At 33.9% G+C, this 27256-nt stretch overlaps 1 protein-coding gene across 22 annotated transcripts in view; it reads left to right on the forward strand.

Moving 5' to 3' along the window:
* The window catches only part of RIMS2 (regulating synaptic membrane exocytosis 2), a 775110-nt gene that overhangs the window by 311741 nt on the left and 436113 nt on the right, over positions 1-27256 (forward strand). For 6 of the 22 annotated variants that reach the window (XM_031935898.1, XM_031935897.1, XM_031935902.1 and 3 more), the window contains exon 1: positions 9445-9854. The exons of 12 other annotated variants lie outside the window; for them this stretch is intronic. In XM_031935898.1, coding sequence (XP_031791758.1) covers positions 9733-9854 — 122 coding nt within the window. In that variant the 5' untranslated portion in view covers positions 9445-9732. Of the gene's footprint in view, positions 1-9444; positions 9855-27256 lie in introns of those variants that run through there. 4 more of the 22 variants (XM_031935899.1, XM_031935903.1, XM_031935896.1 and 1 more) reach the window with 3 other exon arrangements.

Below are 27256 nucleotides of genomic sequence, written 5' to 3' on the forward strand. Positions count from 1 at the left end.
TTATAGGAGGTCATTTAGCAGGAAGCTGACATCCTGCTAAATACAGGTAGGGTAAAAAATCCAGGGAAATTTGAGATATTAGTCTTGATGTAATCCCTTTTGTAACTAAAGCACGATGGAGCAGAAGGCATTTGGGATTCAGCATAAAATTTTGAAGGAACTTTGTAAGTCAGATAATCTTAGCTTCTGCATAATTCAGTCTTCCTTTATACAAATCCCTTATGTCCTCTTCTTGAATACATTTAAGGGCAGCAAGGTGGAACATAACAGCAATTGCTTGAGCCTTTGTCACAGGACTAATTCTAACCAGTTCACTCTTCAGTAGCTCTCCAAAGACTTCTGCCTATATTGGAATAGAAAAAAATGTTCCCATTAGAATCGCCATTAATATTGCCTGTAAGCTGAGCCTCCTTAGAGGCAATTGTATTAGTTCTAGTGGCTTCCTGGGCTGTGCTGACAAGGAAGGTGGGCAGGGAAAGATAAAAAAGAAAGAAAGGAGAAGGGAGGCAATGAAAGAGAGTCAGCCAAGTACCTTCCAACTCACTGTTTCCCATTGACAATCAGTGGCAAGCAGCTAGTCAGTACCTGTAGCATATTTAACTGAATGTATTATATAGCTGGCAATGACAATATATTCTAGTTTATGAGAAGTGTTCTGTCATATGCAAGTTCTAGTGAAAACAAAGTACTTTAAACTTTATTGTTATATCTTTATGTAGATATTTTTTCTTCAGTGTTGAACCTAATGATGTCCTTTAAAATTTTTTTATTGTAAATATTTAAGGTCTACAACATGATGTTTTGATATACATATAGATACTAAAAAGGTTACTTTACTCATGCAAATTAACATATCCTAACGTTCTTAAAACTTCTAAGGCACTTTTTTCTGACAGCCAATGCCAAAGTGAAACAAATATTTGTATTTATAGAATAGGTAGCCTTTGGGAGAAAAGATCCCTCACCGCCTTTTTTTCATAGTGTGATGAGTAGAGGAGGAATTATATGAGAGAAAGGAATTATGAATGGGCACTCTTGGAGGCCAATATTATTCCATAGTATTTCATTTGTTCACATATTTTGCTGAAACACTTTTAATAGTTGTGCCAATGATTACTATTTCTAATATCTTGTTTAATAACAATGTGCAGTCAATATTTGTCTCTCGAGGAATCTAGGTGCACTTGGAAGTTACTAGGTAACAGGTGACTTGTAGAGGCAGTTTGCAAGTTTAGGTGTGAGTCCTTGAAATCTCAGGGCTATAAACATTCCTTATATTGTGGCTCTTGGTGAATGTAACTATTGGAGATGGAGTTGAAGCTTATTTATGTTGATATAGCTCCCTGAAATTGTAATGTTGCTTTCAGTGGTTCTCTTGTTAGTTACCAAGGAAATACATACTTGGAACTAGCAGTCCTAACTCTGAAAGGATTTTCCAAATTGTTTTTTCAGGGATCTTGGTCCTTTTTCTTTTAATTGGTAGAATCTCCAGGTGTCACTCTGGACATTCTCATTGTGGAGCTTAAATCTAGGTTTGGTACTCTATAACTAACTCTTGTATTCAACAAGAAAGATATTTCTGCTGTTGCCAGCTTTTATTTTTATTTAATTAAATTAATTAATTTATTTTTGAGTTGGAATCTTACTCTGTCACTTAGGCTGGGGTGCAGTGGCACGATCTTGGCTTACTGCAACCTCTGCCACCTGGGTTCAAGTGATCCTCCTGGCTCAGCCTCCCAAGTAGCTGGGATTACAGGCACCCACCACCACACCTGGCTAATTTTTTGTATTTTTGATAGAGACGGGGTTTCACCATGTTGGCCAGGCTGGTCTCGAAATCCTGGCCTCAGGTGATCCACCCACCTTGGCCTCCCAGAGTACTGGGATTACAGACATGGGCCACCACGCCCAGCTGTTGCCAGGTTTTAGGTGTTGGAACTGCTCTCGCAAAACCTGCTTTTGTACTGGATTATTAAAGCAACCTAGTAATACTTTTGAGAATAATGCCCCTCAAACCAAAGCAGAGTAGGATTAGCCCTTACACTTCTGGCTTAGAAAGAAGAGTGAGAGAGATCACAATTATGGTGCGGCTTCACACATTTGTGGTGGCTTTCACCATGCTTCCCCTTTCTTTTTTGAATTAGATGCCAGAAACTGTTGTGTTATTAGTCTGTTCTGCAGCAATGGTCAGAATTATCGATAGATACAGGGTTGAGTCCCTAAGCAATGCTATAAAATATTTTTGTACATCAGAAAACAACATGTTTTTTTCAGATGGCCATCAACAAATTTTTAAAACTTATGAAAACTGATGTAACAATTTTGGACTGTTTCCTGATTTTTATCTGAAATTTTATGAGTAGAAATGTACTAGTCATCTTTAGATTTGTAGTGTGGTTATTTAGGTCTAGGCTGTTCTTCCTTTCTTCCATTCCTGAGTGTACTGTATGGTTCATCCTAAGTTGAAGCATAGGTCAAATTATTACATCATTATTATTATTATTATTATTTTTGAGATGGAGTTTCGCTCTTGTCTCCCAGGCTTGAGTGCAATGGCACGATCTTGGCTCACTGTGCAATCTCCACACACTGCGCTATCTCGGCATACACCTCCACCTCTCGGGTTCAAGCGATTTTCCTGCCTCACCCTCCCAAGTAGCTGGGATTATAGGCGCATGCCACTACACCTGGCTAATTTTTGTATTTTTAGTAGAGGCGAGGTTTCACCATGCTTCCCCTTTCTTTGTGAATTAAATGCCAGAAACTGTTGTGTTATTAGTCTGTTCTGCAGCAATGGTCAGAATGTTGGCCAGGCTGATCGCGAACTCCTGACCTCAGGTGATCTGCCTGCCTTGGCCTCCCAAAGTGTTGGGATAACAGGCGTGAGCCACCGTGCCCGGACCAAATTACCTTTTTTGAATGCCTTCTTCTTCCTCCTTTTGTTAGGAATTCCATCATCTGCCTTTTTTTTTTCTTCTTATATGTTATCCCTGAGGTCAATTGTTCAATGATCTGTGCCTCAGGGAAATACAGAATACTTTACAACAGAGTACTTTAAATGTGCAAAATATATGAAGATACTATTTTCAAAATGTTTGTCTCTGGACTATCTTTCTTATAACCCTTAGATTTTTGTCAGTCGGATGCTTCAAGTAGTTAGTGGAACAAGAATAATGCAATGGAAGAGAGAATGCAGTTGTTTCAATTATATAGTTGGGACTACAGATATAAATTTTAAGAAAAGGAAAAATTCCTTTAGCATTTCAGGGATTTTTGTTATAGATTATACATGGTGTATATCTTATGATTTTAATGATTCATTAACTTTATTTAGTTATTTGTTTATTTTCATGTATGGAATATTTTAATAGAAATGCTTTGATACTCTTAAAAATCAAAACTAAACCCAGCCTGTAAAATCTAAGTGTGTCATGAATTATCATGGCTTATCAGGTTAGAGACTTGTGTTGTTTTTAATTCAAGAGCATAACTTTCCAATTTTGATTCTTTTATTTAATTTTTGAGTTGGTGTTAACTTTCTTAAGATATTTAGCTTAGCCACTAGGCATTTATAAACCAAGATTCTTAAATAATTTTAATTTAAGAATTTACACTTCTTTGCTTCTTATTTATTTATTTTTATTATTATACTTTAAGTTCTAAGGTACATATGCACAAAGTACAGGTTTGTTACATATGTATACATGTGTCATGTTGGTGTGCTGCACCCATTAACTTGTCATTTCCATTAGGTATATCTCCTAATACTATCCCTCCCGCCTGCCCCCACCCCATGACAGGCCCCAGTATGTGATGTTCCCCACCCTGTATCCAAGCATTCTCATTGTTCAATTCCCAAATATGAGTGAGAACATGCGATGTTTGGTTTTCTGTTCTTGCAATAGTTTGCTCAGAATGATGGTTTCCAGCTTCATCCATGTCCCTACAAAGGACATGAACTCATCCTTTTTTATGGCTGCATAGTATTCCATGGTGTATATGTGCCACATTTTCTTAATCCAGTCTGTCTTTGATGGACATTTGGGTTGGTTCCAGGTCTTTGCTATTGTGAATAGTGCCACAATAAACATAAGTGTGCATGTGTCTTTATAGCAGCATGATTTATAATCCTTTGGGTGTATACCCAGTAATGGGATGAAAAAAGGAACATGCATTCATATGCTCATTGCAGCACTACTCACAATAGTAAAGACATTGCATCCATCTAAATGCCCATCAATGGTAGACTGCATAAAAAAAAGTGGTACATGTAAGGCATGGAATACTATGCAGCAATGAAAAAGAACAAGATCATGTTTTTTTGCAGGAACATGGATGGAGCTAGAGGTCATTATTCTTAGCAAACTGATACAGGAACAGAAAACCAAATACTGTATGTTCTCACTTATAAGTGGGAGCTACATGATGAGAACACATGGACACATAGAGGGGAACAACAGACACCGTGGCCCATTGGAGGGTGCAGGCTAGGAGGAGAGAGAGGTTCAGGAAAAATAATTAATAAGTACTATGCTTGATATCTGGATGATGAAATAATCTGTACAACAAACCTCTATGACACAAATTTACCTATGTAACATACCTACACATGTACCCCTAAACTTAAAAGTTAAAAAAAACTTAAAAAAAAAAAAAAAGAATTTACACTTCAAATATTTTTGAGGATGATGCAAAGAAGTTAGTGCTGAGTTTTGGTTTCTCTTGTCATTTGGATGTTTCATAGTACTAGTTACACTATTTGAGTTATTACAGAATTTTAGGAACTTACTGTTTAAGAAGGAGAAGTCAGGCACAGTGGCCCACACCTGTAATCTTAACAGTTTGGGAGGCTGAGGAGGGAGGATTGATTGAGGCCAGGAGTTCAAGACTCACCTGGGCAACATAGTGAGACCCCCCCCGTATCTACAAGAAAATAAAAAATTATTCAGGCATGATGGTGCACACCTATAGTCTTAGCTATATGGGAGGCCAAAACGAGAGGATCAGTTGAACCCAGGAGTTCGGGGTTACACCCAGGTGACACAGCAAGACGCTGTCTCAAAATATCTATATCTATACCTATATCTATATTGATATAGAAGGGGAGAAACCATTGCTAATGATACAGCTAATCACATGAAAGCTAATAATCTACTATTTTATTTACTTGAGCATTGCTAAAGAAAAGTTCATGGGCCAACATCATATTTAATATGTGATAGTTAATGATTGTATTATAATTTTAGAGTTCTCCACTGTTTGTAAATTAAATTTTGAGCTTTACTTGTGGCTAGTGTATCAAAAAGTATAAATAAAAAAATTTGTCATGTTCTTACCCAGAAATAATCAATATTATCATTTTGGTTTATATTGTTGCAGTGTGCTCTAAGATTTTGAACATTTAAAAACCTTCTGAGATATACTACTAAATATTTATTAAAATGTTGTACCAATGTACACTCCTACCAATAAATATGGTATGAGACTGCATTTTTTGATCCTCTGGTCAATATTTTGTCAATTTAATAGGAAAAATACATTACCTTATTATTTTTATTTGCATTCTTTTGATTGCTTTTAGATTGAACTTATTCAAGTGTTGATTAGTTTTTTAGATATCTTCTGTCATGAATTGCCTTGCTTCCAAAAGTTCCTTAACACATCTTCTGTTATAACTCTTATTATCACTGTCATTTCCAGTGAGACTCTAAAAATTCTAATAGAGCATACATAGAGAAAGCAATTGCCATCATCTATACCATTTGTAAGAGTTAATGTCTCTCTGCTGGACTCAATGTAAATATGGAGCTGATGCTTGGAAGTCCTTTTGAGTTTATCTAATTTTTCTGGAAAAGGATAATCATAAGCCCTACATCCTATCAGCACTAACGGATAGAAGGATAGAGACTTGGACAAGGAAAAATATAAATATTTGTCAAATGAGTAAGTGTGATAAAGAAAAGATACTTGAGCATAATTATTATAATTCAGATACCAGTAATTTGATTCCCTAAATAGTTCATAGTGAGTTTACTTCCAAACACTTTATCATTTATAACATGCTTTGGTACTTATGAGATTTTAATACAGTAATTTCTCTATGAGGTGATATAGCTTATTTTATATTTGGTAAAACCATAGCTCAGATACATAAAGTAAATATGCTGAGGTAATATAGCTAGTTTCGGTTGGGGTCAGTACTTAAAACCAGGCTGCCTGATGCCAAATACCATGTTCTTTCTGTTCTGACAGAAGTCTCCAGTATTTATGTTACATGTGAACCTGCACTGTATTGAAAATTTAAAACAAACATAACATATTATGGATATCCAATATTCAGGATATCCATAACAAATTACAAAGTCCATTCAAAGCACAATGTTTTTGATTGCAAATATTGGTTACTCCTGTGTTTATGACCCTTATAAGATGATGTGGCAGACTAAAAATAAACAAGCAAAAAAACCCTGTAGAAACTGAGAACCAAATGAAGTCCTGAGGTAGTTTCCTATCCTGTCTATGTATGTCATTGAAAAAGAATTAACTTTTTGTTAACATGTAGGCATCCATTTATTCCATAAATGTTTAATGAACTGCCTACTCTGTACTAGGCACTATGCTTGATGAGTGACACAAGAGTGCGGGACTTAAACTCATGGAATTGAGGGTGAAAGATATTAAACATTTTTTTCAAGTAAATATATAGTCACACATATCAAATGCTGTGAAGAATGAGCACAGGGTATAATGAGAATGCATAATAGGGGACCTAATTTAGGTCAGAGAAAGTCTTTCTAAAGGAGGGACATTTGAGCCCTTAAGGATGAGTAGGAGCAGGTTAAAGGGTGGTAATGGAGAAGGAAGGTGGAAGAAATCATTTCTGGGATACTGAGGGAACTAGAAGAAAGCTGCTCGGTAGTATGGGTGTTGTATAGTGAGAGCTGGAAAAATAAGTCTCCGAGGAAGGCAGTTGATATATCATTGACTCTTTCAAATGAGTCATTTTTAAGTCTCTTTCTAGTGTTTACATTACTTAGACCACTTTGATGCTTTTTCTATGACTTGGTCTTCATATCCAATTTTGAAATATAAAAGAAACCTTTTGAATAACAAATGTTGTTTTGCAGTATGATCACCTTCTTACTTAGTAGACTTGTTTCTAAAGGGCTTCTGATTATTGATAAAAATTAAATCTATTTAAAAGGGGAGACTTTAAATTTTTTCCCATCACAGATAGTACAAGCTTTGAAATTGACTTGAAAATAAGAATTTTTAAAATGTTTGTTTACGCTTGTAGAAATTGACCTTTCATAGATGTGAAAAGTCAACTCATAATCAGAGGCTTAAAAATTAAAGCACATCAGGTTGCTTCTGCTTGAGGTAAATGGAAGAAGCCCATTTAAAGTTACTTGTGAGTTAAAACATTTGAGATATTTGCTGTAACTAAAATACCTTTGATTAGGACACTGACAGGTAGTTTTCCTATTCATCTATCGAAATTGGCCATTTTACAATAGGTGTGCATTTGTGTGTGTGTGTGTATGTGTACATGTGCACATGTGTGTACATGTGCAAAAAAATAGAATCATAGGGAAGGAGCATAGAAAATGGAATCCAAAGCAAAGACTCCAAAAGCAAAAAAATGTAAATTTTTTTGAAAAAAAAATTCGAAATATGTTTGCTATCTTTTACAAATTATGTGATATTTAATTCAATACAGCTTCAGGCCAGGCACAGTGGCTCACGCCTGTAATCCCAGCACTTTGGGAGGCCAGGCTGGGTGGATCACTTGAGGTCAGGAGTTTGAGACCAGCCTGGCCAATATGGTGAAAGCCTGTCTCCACTGAAAATACAAAATTAGCTGGGCGTGGTGGCACACTCCTGTAATCCCAACTACTCAGGAGGTTGAGGCAGAATTGCTTGAACCTGGGAGGCAGATGTTGCAGTGAGCACCACTGCATTCCAGCCTGGGTGACAATGAGTGACACTCTGTCTCCAAAAAAAAAAAAAAAAATTAATTAATTAATTTAAAAATAAATAAATAAAGCCTCAGTTTCTTTTCATCCATAAAATGAAAGTGGCATTAGCACATACAATGTTTTCTGGATATTAAAAAATAAATTTGGAAGTGCTTTATAAACTAAAAATACTTTATGATTTTTAGGCATGTATGTGTGTTTGACAAATAGATTGGTGTATACCTATAAAAATCTGAAATAATAAATAATATTGAAGTAATAAAATAATAAACTGAAATAATAAAATAGGGACATTCTTAGTTGAGAAGAAACCCATAATTGAACATCTTATTTTTAAAAATGGTTGTTTAAAAATTTATATTATTACATGTTTAATTTGTGTTGTTCTTTTGTGACATGATTATGCCAAAAAAGAATTCATAGCTTTTAAAAACTTAATGTATTTAAATGTCTATTTATTGTTAGTGTGTGGAAAAGGATAAAAAGGCAATGAGTTGAGGTAAAGAGGGCAAAAAGGGCTGCATCTATTAAAGAACTGTCAAAGGTTAGGAGCTATTAAAAGTCAATAAGTATACTAAACATCTCTGTAAGTGAGTTGATATTTAAAATTTGCCTTACACACTAGTTTTAGAGATCTGTTATAGAAAGATAGCTGCACTTTGGTATAGGATAACCTAAATGTTTATCAGAAACAGAATTATTCAATGATAATAGATGATGATGGGGTGGCTTTCCAAGACCGTAGGAGCCTTCAGGAAACATTTTCTTCTACAAAATACTATGACCACCATTATTGAAATAAATTAGTAATAACTGATGAAGTGTCTCCGGCCTTGACTGTAGGGTTTTTCCTCCGCTTGGATTTGGAGAGAAGTTTTAATTTAGTGTGTGGTATTTAGGTGAATTTTAATTGATAAGCTATCATTTTTTCTTAAAATTATGTGAATAACCATGTAGTCACTTTAGAAAGGAACTAGATTCAACATTATCCACTTTGCTTTAAAAATAAATAAATGGAGAAATTTTAAAATGAGAAATTAAAACACCTAAGTACATGTTTTCCAAATGTACTTCTCTTAGAAGCATGGCATTTTAAATGCAGATGATAAATGCTCTATTGTTGATCATATTTTCATTGCTTCATGACATCAAAAGAAGAATCTACCACTTATTTTTAGAGTGTTCTGGTCCTTTGCAGCAGCTTGCACATTGAAGAGATATATCTCTGTTGCTGGAGTTATTTGTTTTTCAGGAAAAGAGAAAAGCGTTGGGGAAATGCATGATTTCTCTTATTCTTACCCAGTAGTAGCATTGAGAAGATACCTTGTCCCCATTTTTATTACTTCTGATATTTTATTGCTGGCAGCCAGATGTGCTAAAACTCCTGACGACAGCATCTATTCATTGCGTGTTTTTAATAGGCTTAGAGAAATATGAGTAGAGTACATGAAAGCAGCTCAGCTTCACACTTCAGCTGGGAATGCCCAAAAAGCTTACTGCTGTTTAGAATTCTTGCTACAGTCAGGAGAAAGCCGAAAGCTGCACGGGTACTGAATCTCCTACAACTGAATTAGAAGAATAATGACTGTACAATTAACTATCAACCTCTGTTCATTTAAGCACAGTTTTTACAGAGCTCAGGAGAAATATGGAACTTGATTGACATGTTTTTATTTGATGGTGTCAGCAAATAGATGATTTTAAAGACAGGTGGTAGAGAAAAATAAGAGAAGGGGGAAAAAAAAGAAAGAAAATGCAATTTGAGACATTGCGCCAGGTCTGCAATTCTGTTTTATCTCATTTTCATGGGGTTTTTTCATCCCCACCAAATATCTTACAAAATGAGCTTTTTGGACAAACACTGAACAATGCAAGGTGAGTAGAGCTAAACTCTATTTTCTTTTAATATTGTTGTTTTCAGAATAATAATCTTATGTGCCTGTAAAAATTGTTTTGTGTTAAAGTGCTAGTATTACAAAGGTGTTGTCTTTTTACTGTAAATTTAAAATTTTATGTAGCATTCTTAATTTGATTTTAAGAAGGAAAATAAGCTTACTTCAAAGCAGAAAAAGCATCTTAAATTTAACTAGCTTGACCTCTGAAATGTAATACAGATATCAGGCTGTTTCATTATTTTGTTTTCTAAATACGTAAAATGACTTAAAAATGCCAGATAGATGTTTTCTTTGTGATCATGGCAGTGATTACATTGCATATATAAGGATGGGGCTATATAATCATATGTGATTTGGTTGAAAATGTGAATTAGCAATCATGCATGCTCCTGTGAAACATGTGGTAGATGTTTTCTAGGTTTAAGACATTTCTCTATGCAGGGTAGCTCAATAATCACTTTTAAACAAGATATATTGTGGAACTGCAAATAATGCTTTGCATTAGGTCGGCTAATTTGGCAGGTTTCTTTGTTATAAATTCCTATTGCTTTTTCAACCTGATCATTTTTCTGTGGTGAAGCCTGTTAAATTATGAACATATCTTTCAGATGGTTTCTCTGGCTTACGCTAAAAGATATTCTATTAAAGAATGCTTTTGGAATGCAGTTTTATCACCCAGTTCTTTGCTCATTTAAGTTGTTTGGCTTTTGACAATTTCTCATGTTACATACTTAGTATACAAAAGACCCCATTTTAACTAAATATATGTGGAGAAGACTGAGAAAGAAATTCTGTGAACATGGCAATGTACTGAAACCTTCTGGAAACTGATGGGGAACTAATAGTGCATAAAATATTGAATGGTTTTACTCGTCTCTTCTTTTTAGTATCTCTGCACAATGTGAGGCATCCTGTTTTGGAGATTTAAAAAATACCTGTTATACAATATGTATCTTAATTTAGCAAATGAAAACAAGGATTTTAAAATTTGTTGGCATTTAAAATGTTTACTGATGATAAATATATTTACAACCTTTACTTTGAATATGGGATAACATATCTATTTCTTATAAAATTTCACTTTCTTTCCTCAATCCAGTTTTATTCAATAAATGAATTGGATTTTGTTTATATTTTACCTTGAGACTAATTAAAAACATAAAACAGTATATGAAATGTTAGGATATGCTAAATTGGATATCTATATTTTCAGATGCTTTTTTCCTGTTTTAAAGTAATACATCAGTTTAGTGTCTATATAATTTATGAAAAAATATCTATTTTATGTTATATTTAAATTAAAAAGCAAGTATGGCTTTCTAAAAATTTCCATGTCCTGAAGCTACCAGAGTTTTAGGATTTGTACTCATCCTTTATAAACCTTTTTCTTGTTTTAATTCCATCTTTTTTTTTAATGCTAAGAATTTATGTGTAAACTTATTAATATTAGGGTTTAGGTATAGAAATTATGCTATTAACAGCATAGTAAAGAATTGGTTTTAAAGTAAGTATTATTAATTTAAAAATCTGAAAATAACTATTTTTTGAGGAAATTGTGTGCATCCCTATCACTGTATACTTGCTTTGGCTTCAAGTTTCTTTTATTGTTGGCATGCCTCTAATTTCAGTAAGAGCCTTTAAAGCTGTCATTAAAATCTGGACTTTTATGCTGCTGCCCTTAAACATTAGACTATGAAGTTTTTAGTACTTCTATATGACCAATATAGTTTAACTTATATTGATTATTATCTAAAATTATCCCAAACTACCAATTAATCAATAAAGAATTTATCTTGCTTTAGGTGAAAAAATCTCTGCCTTTATATGTCCTTAACTTATTAGTCTTTAAAAATCATGTGACCTTATATCACAAACACATCTATGCATCTTCATAAATGATCAGCTACTTGATTTACTTTTATGATCAATCAAAAAGTTCTGCAAATAGTTATTGTTTTAGAAGTATGATAAGTGAAAAAATAAGTATATGAATTTTATGCTTCCACATATTTTAATTTTTTGGTTATTTTTTGTGTTCAGTTTAGATACAAGGGTCTTTTAAACCTTTTATTCTGCTTATATTCTTTTAAACAATATAAGTGCTTTGTATCCTGCATAGGTATTAACATTTTAGTTAACACTAAAGTGGAAAGTAAAGATACAGACTAAAAAATTATTCTTGAACAAAAATATCATGGAAGAAGAATGACCTGAATATGTCATCAAAATATCTCATATGCAAGAATTTAAATTTTTTTTCTGAATAATGGACCTTTCAATTAGACCTCTATGATCTTCTTAAGCATCAATTTAAGCATCAATTATATAACTATCACCTCTGGAAAGAACAGTGTTGGTTGTTAGTACATGAATAGTGATCATTTAATTGTTTGGAGTAGTTGACATGGAATATTCAGTATTTGTATTATGACATTAACTATAATCTTTAAATTGATAGAAAAATAGCCATCAATTTGGACAATTAGATATTTTATTCTGAATTGCTTTCTCGTAGGGATTACTAGAATAGTACTATGCATAATCTGTAGACAATATATTATTAAAAGGGGGCCCTTTCAAGTAGTTTTTAAACTAAGACTTCTGTTTGGTAGCTAATCTTATTCCCAAATCTGCAGCTCAACTTTCATTAGGATTTTAGATGGTGAGGCACTTGACTTCTATGACATATTAGCAATAAAACATTAAAGGATGAAAATCTTCCATAATAACTGCTCCAGAAAAATTTCCAAGTTCAATTTGTCAAAGGAGGAAAGATTTTTAAATCCACCAATAATACTGTATGTGTCATAAGTCTCCCAACTGGAGATTAATATAGATTGTTAAGTGAATTCATTAACTAATGATTAAATGAAATTTATCTATGAGTAATAATTATTAAAATATTTTAGACTAACTTTTTGTTGGAAACCATACAGCATAAACCTTATTTTCATACTGAAAGTGTTTAGCTTATTCTCTTATTGTATGGTTCTTGAGTGCCATTTTAGTGCATGAAGGAGGCAGCAGGATTCTTTGTTCTTTTACAACTAAAATGAAACAACTGGAAGTCTAGCAAAAAAAAAAAAAAAATCATCTTCATCCTGCATAAACTCACTTGACTCACTTAATAGGTTTTGATGAAATGCCACTTTAGTTTAATTTTTTGTTATCAAGTTTTCTCATTGTAAACTCTCTCAAGTGAAATTACTTAATCAGGACACAAAGATAATTGCTTTTATCATTAATAAAAAAGTCAAGTACTGAGTTCAATATGAAATCCAATTTTTGTGAGCTTGTCTTTGGGAGCAAACATAAATATTGAGATGCTAGAAGATGTATTTTTTAGCATGGTTCACTGCATTGAGTTATCAATTGCTTTGGGCAATATTCAAATAAACATGCTAATGATGGCTATCTTTTGTGATAAAATTCATCCTCCAAGTTTTTCCATTTGCCAATTTTTAGCCATCTTTTTTATACAATAAAGAGATCTGTATTTTCCTCTAGATGTATTTCTTTGCCACTGAATGTGTGACAGTGAATTTGCTGTGCCTTCTGGCCACACAGGGGCATAATAGAACTGGAATTTAGAGTAGATATTAAAAACAGTCTTTCCGTATACGTACAATGAAATATGCAGACTTTCATATTTAAAAGTAAGCAAAGAAAAAATGTTAGTAGACTGAAGAATATTTGTAGTTTTTTTTTTCAGTTACAAGTAAGATAACCATATGATCCAGTTTGCCTGGAGTACTCCCAATTTATGCCTGCAGTCATCCAGTGATGATTATTAGTACTATTCTCTCTCAAAGGTGTTGCAATTTGAAAGTAAATTACAGGGCTACTCTAATTATAAAAGTGAAATATAAAGCTTAAATTCACTTAGTTTAAGTGGATTCTTTTCCATTGAAACATTGACACTTTTCTAAAACATTAATATTTGAAGTAAAATGTGATTTGCTAAATAAATGTTTATTTAGTATTATTTTTGATCAGAAGTTCTAAGTTATTCCTGTAGCATTTATTATTGCTTTGGTTTACAATCAAACCAGTAATTTGTGTTCAAGAATTTTGGCACAGATAATGATTCTTCATCATGGTACGTTAATGACTACTTTGACATTGAAAGAACAACATGCTTACTTTTCATAGTTCTCAGGGTGCTCTCTACACAGTGTGCTTTGTTTGGACTTGGTATGATTCCAGCACAACTGATTTTTTATATTGCAAGAAAAGTCTGTGTTACGAGTTATAAAGCACCCAGTCATCTAATATACACATTTTATATACATATATATACTTTATTAATCATACATAATTGTGGTTATAAAATATTTTTATAACTATAACATTATTTATTATAGACATAAAAGCTTATAACACAATTATCTATTTAGACTTCTAATCAAAATGGCTTTTGATTTAGATATGTGTGTCATTAGTATTTTCACAAGAATACCTGTGGACCTTAGCGATATACTACAATTATTAGTGTAGGTCCTTAATCTGACACTGATCTACAGTCTTTAAGCATTTTCTTTATTGAAAACAGTTTTATAAAGCTACTGCTTTTGGTGATGACTGACAGGTAAATGTTAACTCTACTTTTAAATTATCAACTTCTGTATGATCATAAAGGATTTTAAAAGTTGGAAATAATTACTAGTAAACTTCTTTAATTCTGGCGCTACTCACTAAATAGTAAAATGAATTCATTTCATGTGGGCTATAAGCTTTCTTCTTATCCGTCTATGAATTACTCACAAAAAATTCATGGCCCCAACAAAAGAATTCCACAATTTTAGTTTTGCTTTCAAATTTGAGAAATTGTAAGTATTTTAGAAAAATGTGTGAACATTTCTTATAGGGCAAAATAGAAAAACCCATTGCACGTTAAAAATTATAGTATCTTAAAATATGAGGGCTCTTTATTTTGCCTAGTATTTTTTAAACTATGCTTTCTGTTTTGGGCAGAGAACACTTTCAAGGTCTAACTCAATATGTAAAGCAGATAAAAGTAGAGCAACTCTGGTACAGAAAGTGGGACATGGGACCCATGTTTGGTTCTAAGAAACACATTTGGAGACTTTTTTATTCTACTGCTGTCATTTTACTCTTGAACAAACTAAAGTCCAGCTGCTTACTTAAACTCAGGACAGTTACTTATATGGCTTTAAACTTTTCATTTCATTGTAAGTCCTTTGAAATGTCAGACATAGAGTTAATGGAAAAGGACAAGGAAAACTGCTGCATTTAAGTAAGGATTTATTTGTGCCTAATTTTTCTACTACACATTGTAGCTTTGTGTTGGGTAGTATTGAACATAGCAGTTATGCTCATATCTAGGGTCTGCTGCTTACTGGCTATGTGTTACTGGTAAAGTTGCTGTCCTAAGAGCTCCTTGAGTTAGGGGCTACATATTTATTAATCTCTGAATTCCCACAGTTATATTCTTCACACTCCTTCCCAGTCAATACCCACTCCCTTCAGCCTCCAGAACCAACTGTTGTACTGCTTTTCCCCACTAGTGTAGATTAGTTTTGCTTGTTCTGAAACTTCATATAATCAAATTTTATAGAAGCTACTCTTTTTTGGTAAGGCACTTTACTCAGCATAATTCCATCTATTTATTTGTTTTTATTTTTATTTTTTGATGTGATCTCACTCTGTCACCCAGACTGGAGTGCAGTGGTGTGATCTCGGCTCATGACAACCTCCCCTAAGCTCAAGTGATCCTCCCACTTCAGCCTCCTGAGAAGCTGGGACCACAGGCATGTGCTACCATGCCTAGCTAATTTTTTTTTGGTAGAGATAGGGTTTCACCATGTTGACCAGGCTGGTCTCAAGACCCTGAGCTCAGGCGATCCACCTGCCTCACCTCCCAAAGTGCAGAGATTACAGACATGAGCCACTGCCCCTGGCCTACTCAGCATAGTTTTAAAACATTCATTCATATTGTGGCATGTGTGAGTAGTTTTTTCCTTTTCATTGCTGAATAGTATTTCTTTTTATGAATATACCACACTTTCACGTAGTCTTTTTGTGGTCATCTATTTTTATTTCTCTTGGGCAAATAACTAAAAGAGAAATTTGTGGATCATAGGGTGGATGTATGTTTAGTTTCATAATGCCACATCATTTTTAAAAACACATTTAAATGATACTTATCTACAGTTTTTAAGTATTTTCTTTATTGAAAGAAGTTTTAGACTCCCACCAACAATGATTGAAGGTTTTGGTGATGCCATATGCTTTCCAACATTTGGTGATACAGGTTTTTAATTTTTATCATTCTGGTGAGTTTATAGTGGCATCTTCTTATGATAATTTTATTATATTTGCCTCATGACTAACAACTCCAAGAACTTTTTCATACTGTTGTTGGCTATTTGTGTATCCTCCTTTGTAAAGTGTCCAATATATTTAAAATTAGGCTGTTTTTTAATTAAATTCACTAGTAAGTGAATGTATATATATATAATGTATGTTTTCTCCCATTCTGTAGTTTGCCTGTTTATTTTCTTAACAATGCCTTTTGATGAGCAGAAGTTTTAATTCCAATAAAATGTGATTTATTAATTGTCTTCCCTTGTGGTTTTTATTTTCTGTTTGCTCTCTAAAAATCCTTGTTAACCCTTAAGTCAGGAAACTATCTTTCTCTGTATCTTCCAGAAGCTTGAGTTTTAGCTTTTTAGTTAACATGTATGATCCATCATAAATTAAGTTTTGTTCATATAGTGTGAGGTAGGGGTCAAGATTAATATGTTTCTGGATGGATATCCAGTTATTTCATTACCATTTGCTGAAAAGGCTTAAAGGTTTCTATTCCTCATTGGATGGATTTGTCACATTTGTAGAAAATTGAATAGTTGTATAAGCATGGTTCTATTTCTGATCTGTGTAATACGCCAGTCTTACTTTTTGTAATCTTGATGTCAGGCAGTGTTAATCTTCCACCTTTGTTCTTTTTGTCCAGTAGGTTAGATAGTCCAGGTCTTCTGCATATATATATTTCAAATATATATATATTTGAGATAAGGTCTCTCTCTGTCACCCAGTGGTGTGATCGTAGCTCACTGCAGCCTCCAACTCCTGGACTCAAGTGACCCTTCTTCCTCAGCCTCCCAGTAGCTAGAACTATTTTTGTAGAATTTTGTAGAGACAAAACTTTTTTTTTTTTGTCTTGCTATATTGCCCAGGATATTCTGGAACTCCTGGCTTCAGGCTATCTGCTATACTTCTGCCTTGGCCTCCCGAAGCACTGGGATTACAGGCATGAGCCACTATGCCCAGCCTCATATATTTTTTATAATCACTTTGTTAATTTTGATTTGAAAAGTTTGCTGGGATTAAATATCGGATTGCAATGTATTTTTGTAGATTGATTTGGAGAGAAATAACATCTTAACATTGAGTCTTCCAGTGTTGTGTCTCTTCATTTATTTAGGTCTCCTTAAATTTATCCAAACAATGTTTCATAGTTTTTAGAGATCTTGTATGACTTTGTGATAATTTCCATATTTTAAGTTTTTTATATCATTATAAATGGAATTCTTTTTAAAATTTCAATATCTAGTTGTTTGATGCTAGTATATTAAAATCTAACTTATTTTTAATATTAACCTTTTATCTTTTAACTTTTTCAAATTGACTCACTAGTTCTAATAGTTGCTTTGTAGATTTGTTATGCTATTCCTTGTAAACAATCATATCATTTGCAGAGACAGATTTATTTCTTTTCTAGTATTTATGCTTTTTATTTCTTTTTATTGCCATATTGTAATGCATACAACCAACAGTATAATGTCAAACAGAAGTTGTGAGAGTCTCTTTGTTAAATAATAGTTTTTTAAAAAAATTCACAAATGGGCCAGGCGCGGTGACTCACGCCTGTGATCCCAACACTTTGAGAGGCCGAGGCAGGCAGATCAAGAGGTCAGGAGTTCGAGTCCAGTCTGACCAACATGGTGAAACCCCGTCTCTACTAAAAATACAAAAATTAGCCGGGCATGGTGGTGTGTGCCTGTAATCCCAACTACTCAGGAGACTGAGGCAGGAGAATCACTTGAACCCAGGAGGCGGAGGTTGCAGTGAGCTGAGATCGCGCCACTTAAATTCTTAAAAAGAATTTAAGAATTTTAAGAATCGCGCCACTGCACTCCAGCCTGGGTGATAGAGTGAGACTCCATCTCAAAAAAAAAAAAAAAAGAAAAAGGAATGGGTGTGCATTTTGTGAAGTGCTTTGTCTTCAGTAACTGAAATTATTACATAATTTTTATTCCTGATTCCATAATAATGCTAATTGTATAAGTTTAGTTTTTGAATATGAAACCAACTTTGCATTTCTGGGTTAAATACCACCTCATGGGATATTTTCCATGTTATATATTGCTGGTGTAGATTTTCTGTGATTTTCATAGGTTTTTTTTTTTTTTTTGCATTTATGTTCATGAGAGATTTTAGTTTTCTTAAGTTGAAATGTCCATGACAGGTTTGGGCATTGGGGTTATTTTGGTCTCATGAAATGAGTTTGGCATTTGCTTTTTCTCTACTGGATGAACAGTTGGTATCAAGATTGGTGTTATTTATTCCTTAAATATTTGATATAATTCACCAGCAAAACCATCTGGACATAAAGTTTTCTGTATGTGAAAATTTTGATAAAGTATTCAATTTCTTTGGCTGCATGTATGTCTTCTTTTGAGATGTGTCTGCTCATGTGCTTTGCCTATGTTTTAATGGACTTTTGGGTTTTTGCATGTTAATTTGTTTAAGTTCCTTATAGATTCTGGATATTAGACCTTTGTCAAATGCATAGTTTACAAATATTTTCTCCCATTCTGTAGGTGTCTGTTGATAATTTCTTTTGCCGTGCAGAGGCTCTCTAGTTTAATTAGGTCCCACTTGTCAATTTTTGGTTCAGTTGCAATTGCTTTTGGAGCCTTTATGTCATGAAATCTTTGCCAGGTCCTAGTCCAGAATGGTATTTTCTGTTTTTGTTTTTTTTAAAAAAAGTTTTGGGTTTTACATTTATGTTTTTAATCCATGTTAAGTTGATTTTTGTAGGTGGTGAAAGGAAGGGATCCAGATTCAATCTTCTGCATATGGCTAGCCAGTTATATCAGCACTATTTATTGAATACGGAGTCCCCTTTCCCCATTGCTTTTTTGTCAACTTTGTTGAAGATCAGATGGTTGTAGTTGTGTGGCTTTATTTCTGGGTTCTGTAATCTGTTCTGTTGGACTTTATATTTGGTTTTGTACTGGTACCATGTTGTTTGGTTTAATGTAGTCTTGTAGTATAGTTTGAAATTGGATAATGTGATGATGCCTCTAGCTTTGTTCTTTTTGCTAAGGATTGCTTTGGCTATTTGGGCTCTTTTTTGGTTCTATGTGAATTTAAGAATCTTTTTTTTTTTTCTTTTTTCTAATTTTGTGTGAAATACTGTTGATAGTTTAAAAAATGTTAAAACAGCTCTAATCATTAGAGAAATGCAAATCAGAAACCAGCATGAGATACCATCTACACCAGTCAGAATGGCTGTTATTAAAAAGTCAAAATAACAGATGCTGGCAAGGTTGTGGAGAAAAGAGAATGTTTATACACTGTTGTTAGGAACATGAATTTGTTGAGTCACTGTGGAAAGCAGTTTGGAGATTTCTCAACCCAGCAATCCCATTACTGGGTATATACCCAAAGGAATATAACTGTTCTACCATAAAGGCACATGCATGCATATGTTAATTGCAGCACTATTCGCAATAGAAAAAGCATAGAATCAATCCAGATGTCAATCAATAATAGACTGGAGGAAGAAAATATACATATACATCATGGAATATTATACAACCATAAAAAGTATGAGATTATGTCCTTTGCAGCAACATAGATCGAGTTGGAGGCCATTATCCTAACCAATTTAATGCGGGAACACAAAACCGAATACTGCATATTCTCACTTACGAATCGGAGCTAAGCTTGAATACACATGGACACAAAGAAGGGGAGAGTAGACACTGAGGTCTACTTGCGGATGGAGGATAGGAGGAGAATGAGCATGGAAAAACTACCTATCAGGTACTATGCTCATTACATGGGTAATGAAATAGTCTATATACCAGATCCCCAAGTTTACTCATGTAAAAAACCTGCACATGTACCCCCAACCGAAAATTAAAGTTGGAAAGAAAAAGGTAATAACAATATGATGACAAAAATACTACAAATTTTAAAAAGAATTCAATTTCTTTAAGATAAATAGGATTGATTAGATTTTCTGTTCAATCTTTCTCAATATGGTCAGTTATGTTTTTCAGTAAATTTTTATTTTTATTTAAGTTGACTATTTGTTGTTATAAATTTCATATTTCTTTATATCTTGTTAATATCTATGGATCTAATAGGGACGACCCTTGTTTTATTCTGATACTGTTATTTTGTGATGTGTGATCTTTCTCTCATTTGCCTATCAGTTTACCTAGGAGTGTATCATCTTTTTTTTTTTTATTTATTTCGTTACTTTTCTCTCTTGTTTATCTACCATTTCAATGATTACTGTTCCTGCCTTAATTACTCCTTTTCTTCTACTTATTATGGATTTAATTTCCTCTTCTTTTTAAAGTTTCAGAAGGTGGAACTGTATGATTTCTTCTGATTCATGGATTATTTTAAAGTATGGTCATTTCTAAAGATTTAATTTAAAAATATCTTATTATTTTTTATGATAACATTTTATTCTGGTGAGAGAAATATTTTACTATTTTTTATGATGACATTTTATTCTAATGAGAGAACATACCTGTATAATCTCAATCAGTTTAAGATTATTGGTATTGGTTCTACTGCCCACTGTGAGGACTATCTTGAACATTCCACATGTATTTAAAAGGAATGGGTATTCTGTACTTGCTGGATGTTGTGGTCTATAAATATCAATTATGTCATGATGTTTAATAGTATTGTTCAGATCTTATGTCTCAATGACTTTTTATCCTATTTTTTCTCTCAATTGCTGAAAGAAATGTGTTAAAAAATTTTAAATATGATTATAGAATTTATCGTCTTTTAAATTCTGTCAGCTTTTGCTCTATGTGCCTTAAAGCTCTGTTACTGGATATCTACACATTTGTGATATTTATGTTTTATTTTCTTTTTTTTTTTTCTTGAGACAGGGTCTTGCTCTGTTGCTCAGGCTGCAGTGCAGTGGTACAACCTTGTCTCACCGCAGCCTCATCTTCCCATGCTCAAGCAATCCTCCCACCTCAGCCTCCTGAGTAGCTGGGTCTACAGGTGCAAGCCACTGCACCTGGCTAATTTTGTTCATTTTTTATAGAGATGAGGTCTCACTGTGTTTCCCAGTCTGGTCTCGAATTCCTGAGCTCGAGTGATCCTCCTGCCTTGGCCTCCCAAAGTACTGGGATTACAGGCATCAGCCACCGTGCCTGGCCTATGTTTTCTTGATTAATTGACATTATAGGAAAAGCTTTGTGAAATGTTTCTCGTTTCCTTGGTATTACTGTTTGTGTATAAGTCTTATTAATATTAATGTTTTTTGTATTTGTTCTATGTTTATTCTTGGTTTACAGCATTTGCTTCCCCTTCCAAATATGAATAGTCAATGATTTTTTTAAAAGACACATATCAAAGTAAAGAGAAAAGAGGTGAGAAGGCTCCTCATCTTTGACCTGCAAGAAGGCTTTTCTTTTCCTTCTATGTGGCTAATAACACACAGTGTCAGGGAACACTCATTGGAGAAAAACTAGTTGCAGAGTGACTCAAGGTCAGTGATCCTTTCTAATTGTGTAACTCTGAATAGTCCAAGCCACATCCTAGGCTTCACTGAGCACTGACCTCAACCAATTGGCCTACTCTGAACATAGAGGAGCTCCAGAGAATTTTCACACCTTGCTTTGCTTCCTTTGCTTTTTGCTTTCATAATGATATGAAATCTAATTTTTGTAAGCTTGTCTTTGGTAGTTAATAGTATTAAATACCATTTTGGGGGCATCTTTTCTGGGCTTTATCTTTTACATTAATTGCCATTTTTTTTCTTTTCAAACCCTGCAAGGTGGTATTACAAGTTTCGTCATACCATTAAGGAAAGTGAGGCTCAGGTAGAGTCCTGACCAGTGATTATTCTTTTGCTGAAATGGAAAACCCAACTAAAAATTGCTTAAGGAAAAATAGTATTTATCAGTTCACATAACTGAAAACAAAACAAAACAAAACAAAACTGATAGTACTAGTTTCAGCCTCAACTGGATCTATGGACTCACAAAAAGCCTCAGAGTCCTGTTTTTGTCTTATGGGTCTAACCCTTAGTTGAAGGTGTTCAGGGAGATCACTAGGATAGCTTAGCACCCTATGTCCTTTCCTTTTTTTGTCTCAATAGTGAAAAATGCTCCTGTTACAAAAACAAAAACATCTTATTTGATATTAATATAACCGTGTATGCATACTGTTTCTCTAGTGTGTCTTTTTCTAGTCATTAACTGTCAATGTATCTGTGGCTTTTATATACAATGTATCTTTTATCACTTTAAGAGCATAATTGGCTCTTACTTTTTTCATCCACTTCGACAATTTTTCCCTTTTACATAGAGTATTTAGTTCATTAACATTTAATATAATTATTGATATATTTGAATTTAGGTATTTGTTTTATGGATTTTGTTCCACTTTTATTTTTGCTTCTTCCTGCCATATTTTTGAATTATATGAATACATTGTGGAACTCATTTTTTTTAACTTTTATTTTAAGTTCAGGGGTGCATGTGCAGATTTGTTACAGAGGTAAATTTGTGTCATAGGAGTTTGTTGTACAGATTATTTCATCACCTGGGTATTAAGGCTAGTACCCATTAGTTATTTTTTCTGATCCTCTCCCTCCTCCCACCCTCCACCCTCCAAAAGGCCCCAGTGTGTGTTGTTCTCCTCTATGTGTCCATGTATTCTCATCGTTTAGCTCCTATTTTTAAGTGAGAACATGCAGTATTTGGTTTTCTGTTCCTGTATTAATTTGCTAAGGATATTAGCTTCCAGCTTATCCATGTCCCTGCAATAGACATGATCTCATTCTTTTTTTATGGCTGCAATTTTTTATTTATCTATTTGCTTATTAGCTACATATATTCTTTACCATTAGTTCTTATTGGTTGCACTTTCACAATCTATTTATAATCATTCACAATCTATTTAGTGTTTATATTGTGCCATTTTATGTGAAATGCTTTAAACAGTCTTATGTATTTTAAACAAATCAAGAGAAATGAGTCGTCTTTTACATTTATTCACATATTCCTCATTTTAAGTTTATTTTCTGAAGATGCAGATTTCCATCTGATAGACTTTTTCTTCAGCCTGGAGAACACCCTTTAGTATTACTTGAAATGCAGATATTCACATCTCCATTTGCTTTTACCTGAAAAAACCTTTACTTAGTCTTCATTCTTTATGAATATTTTTGGTGGAAATAGAATTCTATTGTTGACAGTCTTTTTTGTTTATTTTTAAATTTACGTTTCTGTAGTTTAAACTGGCCTTCATAAATTTTTGATGAGAAGTAAGTGGTTCATGATGACAAGTCATTGGCACTTGATAGTCTTTCTGTATTTAATTTGCTTTCTTTGGTTTCTTTCAAAAATTTATCTTTATCTTCTTTTTATAACAGTTTTGTTATGATATGCTTACATGTGTGTTTTTATTGGATTTATTTTGCTTGGGTTGGCTGTACTTTGTACGTGTATAAATTTATGTTCTGTTTTAAACCAAATTTTAATTTTTAACTTAATTTAATAAGTTTGGCCATTGTTGTAGCGTTTATTCTACCCTGTTTTCTATTTTTGATTTCTCAGTTATTTGTAATTTAGAATTTTTATAGATTATCCCATCAGTTCTTGGAATTTTTTTCAACTTTTTTCTGCGTTCTTTAATTTTAAATTTTATTTCTTTCAGAATCTCTTATCAAAGGTAAAGCTCATCTAGTGAATTATTAATTTCCAATGTTTTATATTTTGTTCTAAAATTTCCATTTGTTTCTTTTTTATAGCCACTATATCTCTGTTGTGATATCCTATCTTTTTACTCATTTTGAGAATCTTACCTTTATTTCCTCAAGCATAGGTGTTATAGTGGCTTTAAAATCTTTTTCTACTAATTTTAATATCTGGGTTTATTATCTCACAGTCTTCATTCATTGTTTTTTCTCTTGAGTATGGATCTTGTTTTCCTATTTCCTAATATATCAGGTAAGTTTGAAGTGTATTTGGACATGACTGATAATGCTTTACAGGCTCTGATATTAGTTTGTCCCTCTGAAGGATGCTGATATTTGTTTTTTCGTTGGCTTATTTATGTATTTATTTATTTTTTTGAGAAAGAGTCTTACTCTGTTGCCCAGATTGAAGTGCAGTCTAGTGATCAGAGTTTACTGCAGCCTCAACCCTCTGGGCTCAAGTGATCCTCCCACCTCAGCTTCCTGAGTAACTGGAACTACAGGCATGCACCATTTTTTTTTTTTTTAATTTTTTGTAGAGACAGCGTTGATTATTTTTAAAAGAAGTTAGTTTGAGCTTTAGCTATTAACTGTTTCCCTTGAGATGACAGTAGCTTAAAATGTAATTTAATTGTTTTAATTTTATCTGCGCTTTTATTTTTGTAAATTATAAGTCTTTTCTTTTTTCTTTTTTTAAGAAATGGGGGTCTTATTCTGTCACCTAGGCTGGAGTGCTGTGGCACAATTATTGCTCACTGCAGCTTCAAACTCCTGGGTTGAAGGAATCCCCCTGCCATGGCCTCCCAAAGTACTGGGATTGTAGGGGGCATACCACTGTGCTCAGCAGAGCTCCTTGAAGTCTTCTCGTGTATGCATGAGATTTTGGCAGTGTTTTTTATACACATAATTTTATTTTTTCTTTCTTTAGCTTTCTTTTTGTCATATCTCCCTCACTTTCCAGTCTGTTTTTGCTCAAACTCCTTCCTCAGGTATTTCAAGTCAGTAAGCCTCTGAGGTCTTTTCTTTCTTTTCTTTTCTCTTTTCTTTTCTCTTCTCTTTTCTTCTCTTTTCTTTCTTTTTCTCTCTCTTTCTTTCTTCTTTCCTTCTTTTTTCTTTCTTTTCTTTCTTTCCTTTCTTTTTTTTGAGACAGGGTCTCACTCTATCGCTCAGACTGGAGTGCAGTGGCACTGTCTTGGCTTACTGCCACCTCCTGCTCCAGGCTCAAGCAATCCTCTCACCTTAACCTCCTGTGTAGCTGGGACTACTGGCATGCGCCATCCTGCCCAGCTAATTTTTGTATTTTCTGTAGAGACAGGTTCTCGCCGTGTTGTCCAGGCAGGTCTTGAACTCCTGGACTCAAGCGATCTGCCCACCTCGGCTTCCCAGAGTGCTGAGATTACAGCATGAGCCACTGCATCTGGCCAAGACTGAGTTTTCTTTTTCCTTTTTTTTTTGAGACGGAGTGTTACTCTGTTGCCCAAGCTGGAGTGCAGTGGCGCGATCTTGGCTCACTGCAACCTCCACCTCCCGGGTTCAAGAGAGTCTCCTGCCTCAGCCTCCCGAGTAGCTGGGACTACAGGCACGTGCCACCATGCCCGGCTAATTTTTTGTATTTTTAGTAGAGACAGGGTTTCACTGTGTTGGCCAGGCTGGTCTTGAACTCCTGACCTTGTGATCTGCCCGACTCAACCTCCCAAAGTGTCGGGATTACAGGCATGAGCCACCACGCCGGGCCAAGACTGAGTTTTCTAACATATATTTAATATCATATATTTATGATATTAAAATCATAAAAATGAGAAATTCACTTGGTGTCATCTTCCTCCAAGAATCAATTGCTCTCCAGTATTTTTTGTCTTTTTGTTATTGAGGGCCTCAAATTGTTGTGTGTTCATACTTTGTCCAGGATTTTTACTTACCATCTCTGGCAAGGTTAGCTTGAGCAGAGCTGACTGGCCATTATCAAAAAAAGGAATCTATTCTTTTATATTTTAAGTTGTATTGATCCTATACTTGCTGGTGGGAATTATATATGTGGCTTCTTCTGTAATCCTCAGCTTCATTCTTTATAATTTATTGTGCTTTTCTAAATATCATTGGTTAGCCTGTTGTTCAGTGGCTGATTTGGAACTGTATGTCCTAATTAAATAATCACTATATTACCAGAGTATACTGAGAATATATAACGTTTAAATATTCTTTCTTTACTCCTTTACTTCATCTAGATTCTAATGACTATTGCTAATAACAAAACATGAGCAAGATATGCAGAGACTTTCTTCACAGAAAATGCAAGATTGATGTGACTGATCTAATTTTAAAAGAAAACTTCTGATAAGATAAAATGAAGAGACAAAATCTATCATACTTTTTCAGTACCTTCTAACTGGGTGGGCATACATTACAAAGACAATTTCCACAGGGAATTTTTAAAGGAAATTTGATTTAGGGTTGTAGTGAGAATGAGTAGGTTAAAGATGAAATTAATTGATCAATTGATCTTCAACTGGTGTCCATTACAGTATAAGAAATGGAAAGTGTGTGCTGAAGAATTTTATGATAATTATTTAAAATCATGGCTGATCTTTTAAATTAATACGTTTTCCAGCTGGGCGTGGTGTTTGTAATCCCACCCCTTTGGGAGACCCAGGCAGCAGGATCCTTGAGGCTAGGAGTTTGAGACCAGCCTGGGCAATATCGTGAGATCCCCCTCTTTACAAAAACAAGGAAAGAAAGAAAAAAAATAGCCAGTCATGGTGGTGTGCACCTGTCATCCCAGCTACTTGAGAGGCTGATGCAGGAGGATCATTGAGCCTAGGAATTGAACGCTGCAGTAAGCCATGACATGATTGCACTACTGCACTTTAGCTTAAGTGGCAGACTGAGACCCCATCTCTAAATAAAAAAATAAATAAAATTTCCTATGCCACACAATGTATTTTTTGCAATAAGTTTCTCAGCAATAATTTTTTGGGTCTTTCTGAGTTATATCTTAATTTTAGAACAAAACATGATGAACATAAAAATAGGACACACTACCTTTTCTAGAGAAGTTGAACAGCTTGTTATAAAAACTAGTTGCACAAAATGTAAATCTGATGATGAAAATTCACACAGAGAAATGTGTGCTTTAAAAAAAGTTACCATATTTCCCATGAAACACACACAACTAAGGACATTCTTATTTGTATTTTTTAGTGTTGGCGTTGCAACAAATGTATAGATGAGCAGTTTCGATGAAAAGTGGTACCACGGTTTGATAGTACAGTGCACAGATTATATGGAATTGTTCACCTGCATGAACGCATGAATCTTTTAATTTTCTCTACATTTTTTAAAATGACGGTTAATGCAAAGAGGATTCGTTACTTTATAAAACACTTAATACA

This window comes from Piliocolobus tephrosceles, chromosome 7 (assembly GCF_002776525.5).
Source record: "Piliocolobus tephrosceles isolate RC106 chromosome 7, ASM277652v3, whole genome shotgun sequence".
Taxonomy (NCBI): domain Eukaryota; kingdom Metazoa; phylum Chordata; class Mammalia; order Primates; family Cercopithecidae; genus Piliocolobus; species Piliocolobus tephrosceles.